This window comes from Musca vetustissima, unplaced genomic scaffold (genome assembly GCF_032173495.1).
Source record: "Musca vetustissima isolate MV318-11 ecotype Yass unplaced genomic scaffold, APGP_CSIRO_Mvet_v1 utg48483, whole genome shotgun sequence".
NCBI classification, from domain to species: domain Eukaryota; kingdom Metazoa; phylum Arthropoda; class Insecta; order Diptera; family Muscidae; genus Musca; species Musca vetustissima.
In genome coordinates, this window is record NW_026883241.1 from 8,569 (window position 1) to 16,102 (window position 7,534).

General features: G+C 30.3%; 1 protein-coding gene across 1 annotated transcript; it reads right to left on the reverse strand.

Annotated features, from left to right (window-relative positions):
* Positions 1-7,036: 7,036 nt before the first annotated feature.
* LOC133330090 (uncharacterized) lies at positions 7,037-7,501 on the reverse strand. Its single transcript, XM_061538559.1, has one exon. The coding sequence runs from the start codon at positions 7,499-7,501 to the stop codon at positions 7,037-7,039; it is 465 nt and encodes a 154-aa protein (XP_061394543.1).
* Between the last annotated feature and the right edge of the window lie 33 nt (positions 7,502-7,534).

Here is a 7,534-nt window from a genome sequence, read left to right on the forward strand (position 1 = left end):
ATGGTTCCTTTTGAGAATATGCATAGAATCACTTTCTGAGTCGATTTATGCATGTACGTCCGTCCATCTGTCCGTCTGTATATGTTAAATTGTAAACAAAGTACAGGTCGCATTTATGATCCGATTTGGATGAAATTTTGCACAGCTCACTTATTTGGCCCAAGGACGAAACCTTTTGATATTGAACCTATTCAGATTTAGATACAGTTCGATTAAAGGTAAATGGGGCACCAAAGTCCCTATATATCTTTCGATTTGCATGAAATTTAGAATGATGTGTGCCAAGTTTCGTGAAAATAGGTTCAAATTTAAATATAGCTCCCATATATAGATTTGTCCGATTTAAGGTAAATAGTGCACCAAAGCCCCTATATCTCTTTCGATTTACACGAAATTTTGCATAGTATACTGAATTGTGTGTAGAATGATGTGTGTCAAGTTTCGCAAAAATCGGTTCAGATTTAGATATAGCTCCTATATATTCTCGTCCGATTTAATGTAAATGGTGTACCACAGTCCCCTATTATCTTTCGATTTGCACGAAATTGACACAGCGTAATGAATTAGGTCTACAATGATGTGTGTTAAGTTTCCTGAAAATCGGTTCAGTTGGCTCCTATATATATTTTCGTCCGATTCAATGTAAATGGTGGACCAAAGGCCCTATATATATTTCAATTTGCACGATATTTGGCACAGCGTAATGAATTAAGCCTAGAATGATGTGTGCTAAGTTTCGGTGCAGATTTAGACATATCTCCTATATATATTTTCTTCCGATTTTATGTTATTTATGCACTATAGACCCAAACTTTGTCCGATTGCCACACAATTTTGTACAAAGGACTGTAGTTTAAATAAATTAACCTCTGGAAAGTCTCGTTGAAATCGGTTCAGATTTAGATATAGCTTCTACACCAGAGATGGCCTGTCAGAAACAGTGACTTAAATGACATACATTTCCGACGTATAATACATACGTCAGAAACGTCGGAAACCTACCCAAATCCATTATGTTTTTGACAAAATAGCTATTTCCATTAATCAATTTGGAAATTACGCATGCTTTACTCAAATTAATATAAAATTTCAAAATTTTCTTTCCAAAAAAATTTAGAAACTTTTATCAGTTTTAGTAGGGAATAGTCAGATATATGTAAAAATAATATATATTATTGAAAATAACTGTATATGGACCATCCCTGTTCTACACATATATTTTCGTTCGATTTTACACAATATTGACACAAAATTTTGCACAACGTATTGAAGTTAGTATAACATAGAAATTAAATATAAATTATGCACCAACGAAATTTTGCACAAAGTACTGATATTAAAATAACCTAGCATGTGGAAAGTTTTCTTGAAATCTGTTAAAATTTGTATAGAGGTACCAAATGTATTTTCTCCCGATTTTAAGTAAATGATGCATCAAGAACTCAAAATGTGGCCGATATGCACAAAACATACTGAAATTAGTATAACTATATATATATATATATATATTTGCTTCCGATTTTATGTAAATGGTGTACCAAACTCATCATGTTTATCAGATATTTATCCAAATAATCAATGTGTGTACGATTGATATTTGTTTTAAATTGATTTACATAATTTTGTCCCTTTGTAAGAAGCAACTCTATATCTGACCAAATGAAGAAATTAGTATAGGTTGCAGAATGACATGTTTATGGATTCAATTTTATTTTACTATATGTTCTGCGACTGCGACTATGTGCTTCAAGGGTAAATATATACGCTATAGAATACAAATGTTGCCATTTTTCACACAAAAGTCAGGGTCCATCACACAAAAATAAAGTTTTTGGTCCATTTCATCCCCTAAATATTAACCTATCTTTAACAAAAACAATAGGGATCTTCATTGGGCCGAACCCATGTTTAGATCGACACAGCTAGTCAAGATATGACGATCGGTATACTTAAAGGTGGGTCTAGGACCAATATTTCGCGGCGTTACAAACTCAATCGACCTGACAACATACTTATGTAGGGTATAGAAATTCGCAAGTTTATTAGCGGAAAGATTTAGACAAAATTTGTATAAAGCCTTATAGAACGAGCATTTATTTACTAAAAATAGATAAAGAAAATAAAAAAACGAATTGAAACATTCAATTATTTTATGTTAATATGACATAAAAAAGTGAAATCTAGTCTGAAGGCTCTTCAACAGAAAGCATACATAAAATAGCTATATAAAAATCGCAATCGAAGTCTTAGATGTTGCGTTTCTAATTTTGAACAAGTTTGGTGATAAAAAAATAAATTAAAATCGCAAAAGTCTGTATTAACTTATCAAATAATTACGATATCCACTTCATTAAGTCAATGGATATTATTTTAATTCTTTGAATTAGCCTTTAAAGTCAAAAAATTTGTATAATATTTTCTTAAAATATTATTCTACATAACATCTCAATATTTTGAGTTAGAAAACCTTATTTAATTGTAATTCCCCCATGTGACTATATCCCATAAAAAATAATAAAACACTATTTAATTTAGATCTTCCCAAAAATTTAGATTTTTTATTGTTTTTGTATTTTTTATTAATATTTTTAAAGACTTAACTAATCTAAAAATCGATTTATTTTATTAATATTATTTTGGGGGAGTTTTTCTTTTCTATTTCCGTTTTCTTCTTCTTATTTTTTCATTATATTTTACACACAGACATGATTAAAAATATTTTACAAGAATACTTATAATTAATTTTCGTTTTTTGTTTTTGCATACATCTATATATAAATTTAAATTTAATTTAATTACGTTCATCATCATTAAATTACATTTTTGTGTTAACATACAAATTACATTACATTGAGATATTGAGAAAATTTGGATTTTGTTTTTTCTTCTTCTTCTTCTTAATTTCAAATGTCTATTAAAATTGTAATACCAATGTTATTCCTTGAGGGGAGTTGGTGTGTGTATAAGGAGATAGGGATGAGGGAGATAGAGAAGACGGGATATATTGTTTATTTTACAACAATGCTAAAATCTAAAAGTAAATGTTTTTTTATTTATAATAAGAAAAAATATTTTAATATTAAAATCAAGCTATTTTGTAATAAATAAAATTACCTTTCATTTGACATCCATATGGCAATGGTCCGTCGCCAGTGCCATCTACTGATAGGCATGATTAAAATAGGTAAAGGCAAAACACTACTGTCGTATTTTGTCTTAACTTTTGAACTATATATTTTGAAAGGTAGAAAGACAACCTTAAATATTGAACCAGATACATATTTAAAAAAGAACATGACAAATTAGATTTTCCTTTAAAAAAATATTATTAAATATTTGATTGTAAGAAAGTATACATTTTTACCTCTCATATGACACCTATATCTAAAATATGTGTGATTTTTGCAACCCTAAAAATGGCCCATCGTCAACGACATCTATTGATTGGTATGATTCAAAGAGACAAATCAAAAATATTTCTCTCCATTACCAAAAGGAAATGGTCAAAGTTATGAAAAATGTTCTTATTTGATAAAAAAAATACGCACATCGTCATAATTCTTTCAAACATAAATCCTGTTCGAAGATAAATCTTAATCTTGAAACTCCAATTTCATATTAATAAATCAAATAATTTTGTAATGGTTAAAGCAAAATAAAATGAGGTATGTAATTTTTATAAACCCCCGTCGTCAGCGCCATCTATTAATGGACATGATTCAAGTAATGTAAAATGAGGTTCTCAACCTTCTATGTGTATAAATTTTGAACAGTGTTAATCGTATTTCAATAACATTTGTGTGTCATACGAAATACTAAATAATTGACTTTCCTATGACCTGTGCAACATATTATAACACAAATATTATCGAGGGAAATTAGAGAAGCCTTTAATACTATACTCATACTAATATAAAATTATTGTTTTTATACAGTAAAGTATGAAATTGTGCCTTTCATATGACACAAAGTTTATTTGAATATCTACAGTAGGTCAAAAGTTATAGGAAAAACAAATGAAATTTAAATTTTCCATAATCAATTTTTGGATCTACCCATTTAATAGATGGCGCTGATAAGAAGTGTTTGCCAGTGCTGCCAAATTTGCAGAAAATCATTTGATTATTTTTGATTTTTTATAATGCTTCATGATACAGAAGTAATTCGAATGAATATTAATAGGTTGGAACATAGTATCAAAGATCGTTTGACAGGGTTGCCATATTAAGAGAAAATTACAAATTTCTGGGATTCTTGTTAAAAATCTAATTGCTTATTCAATAACATGGAATTTTGTAAATTTATTTTATTTACCATAAGGTACACGATTGTATTTTTCATGTGACACATCTTTCAATTTAAAATCTACAATATGAAAAAAGTTATGACGAAAAGAAATTAGGTATGCATATTTTAAGATCGCATCGTCAGCGTCATCTATTGATGGGCATGACTCAAATTAGATACATCAGTTTTTTAAGCTTACAAAGCGTATAACTATTGAACGGATAATCGCATCTATACAAAACTGGTGCCATATGAAAGGGTAATTAGTCTACTTTACTATGGACAACATAATAATTTTTAAAACACTCACATTTCAGAGAAAAAATTAAAGAAAACGTTGTTACCATATTTAATATTAACAAATTAAATGATGTATTTTTTTTTGATTCACAAAAAGTATGAAATTATACCTTTCATATGACACCAATTTCATTTAGATGGCGCTGGCGACAATTATTTAGCAGTGCTACCAAATTCACAAAAAATCATCGGTATTTTAGATTCCTCATAACATTCGAATGCGTGGATATACGGAAATAATTCAAATGTATTCTATTAGGTTAGTATATTATCTATCTAATAGTACCCAGTATATTTGACAGAGTTGTCACATCAACAAAAAATAACAGTATTCTTGAATTCTTCACTTTCAAGTAATAGTTGTGAAGTTTCAAGCAACTAGATTTCGGAACATCAGCGACTACTTAACCGATGTTCATAAATTTGTTTCGAGGGAATTCTAAAGTTATATTCCATAATGACAATACATATATAAACTTATGTTATATAATAGACAAGTACAAAAGTGTCATTCGGTGTTGCCGACGGATATATACCCCAGTCTATGGTTTGCGGAGGTCTTCGAAATTACACACAGATTTAATTACTCTGAAACGGTAATCGAAGACATTTGTAAATCGACTCCAAATTGTCTGAAACGGATTTGGTCCAAAGAAACATGGGGTTTGAAACGAAGATTTCGAGGGCCAGATTTTTGCCATAACAAAGTGTATATACCCTCATTAGCCATAAGGATGAGTGTATAAAAATAATTTCAATTGCCTTTTTTGTTTGGTTTTAATTTAACATCAAATTATTTTTTTATTTTATTACATGTTTTAGCATACTTTTAGGTAGTTGTTTTTGTTAAAACAGATGTTTTTTAATGTGATAAATATTTTGTAAAATGATTCAATAAATTAATATAAGAAAAAAACAAATTGTAAAACAAACATTAAAAATTGGAAAACAATATTTGAATTTCGAGTTAAAATATGAGTATTTTATGTACTTAAAATAAATTGGAATTGTTGTCAATACTGATTATAAAATATTTTTTTCTTAAACTATACGCTTGATTTTAATATTAAAACATTTTTTTTTTTAATTTTAATGTTTATTTTTTATGTTATAATTAAAATTTGTTTAAATTGTGTATATATATATTTTTTGTCCATTAAATAATTTGTATTGATAAACTGTACATTTCACTATCACAGTCATCCCAGTTTAAGATAAAATTCTATTTAATTTAAACTGTCAAGAAAAGAGACGTCAAACGCAGCGCTCATCAAAACTATACAAAGGTATTGCCCGAAATGGCAATGTATTTTTTTATGGGGAGAGACAGAGATGGGAGAGTAATACAATGTGTCTCCTTGGTGAGTACTTATGTTTTAAATTAATTAAGTTATATAAGTTGTTGCTTTTTTGTGGAAATTATTGCTACAAATACACGCTGTTGTATATATATTCCAATAAAAGAAAAATCATCTATGTAAATATATTTGACAATTACTATTTTTTAATCGGTACATACATCTAATTTCATATTTACAAAAGAGAGACATTTTACAAAAGGAAATATTAACTTTGTTCGCTTTTATTTATTTGTTGTTGTTGTATTGTTATTAAATACTTTTATTAACTAGAGCTAAAAATTGTTTATACTTTTTATTTATTAATAACTTTTCTTAATTTAGTTTTATTTTTTGTTCATCAGTTAAAAACAACATTTATGACTAGAATAGAGAGAGAGAGGTTTCTGAGCCTTAAATTTATATTCTCTAAGATTATTATTTTTCTCATTTTTTGGAGGTTAGGGTAATACCAAAGAAAATTGGGCAAAATAAATGGCAAACATGGAAATTAATAAATACGATATACAGCAACAGAGGTCAAAATATAAATAAAAATTTTAATAAATAGATTTTAGAAAAATTCTTTAAAAGTATGACAAACACATCAACGTTTTGAAAAATTCCATTTTAACCCTTATTTGACCCAATTTTTCTTTAGAATTTCATAAAATGGGTTGGAGGGGTTTATTTTTTGTTCATGTGGAAGTAATAACCTTTATGTTCCATCCGCTGGACTTATTTATAACAACATTTAAAAATTCGTTAGTATTATCTTATTGGAGGGGACGCTTTTTTGTGTTGGATCGGTAAGAAGGGAGTTTTGGTGTAGGTGTGTGGGTTCTTTATTTTCTCCGAAAAGATTACCTTTCATTGAAGATATTATATCCCTGGAAATTTCTTACTTTAATGGATACTTGGGTAGTGGTGGTTCCGTTTCAATATGGTTGTTCACCTTTAATGTGTCGATAAAATGTTGGCGCCTCTGGAAACGGAGGACTATATGTGGTGGGTGCCAGTGGTTCTATTGCATTAATTACGGCTGCGGTCGATCGGCCATCGCCAGCATTGCTAGCGCCGCTCAAGCTCAGACCGTAGTCAGCCATATGTTATCATTTGAGTATTGTCGTTAGGCCCGAATTCATTAGACGATTGCCCACCACAAGGGAATTCAAATTACCACCACCCACACCAACACCCAGTGCTCCAAATCCACCGCCCGCACCTACACCCATACCATGCGAGTGGGAAGCCGTTAGAGAGGCTGCTGTTGCTATATTTAGATGGTTGCCATTGATGAGACTGTTACTGCCACCGCTGTTACTGTTGTTGCTTAAACTGAGGCTATTATGGTTTAAACTACTACCCGTTTGTAGGGCACTATTTAAGCCGGCACCGATACCGCCACCACCACCACCGCCAATGCCGCCGCTGGTCGTGTTGTTGGTTAAGCCGCCGGACATATTGGTACTGGAACTAACCGCCGACTGGAGATTATGTAGAGTGGCGGCATTAATTGCTGCTGCCGCCGCACTTGATGTTGTTCCAGCCGATGTACCGACGCCACTTGAATGCATTGAATGTGCCCCACTGCTGCCAGCGATGGCGTT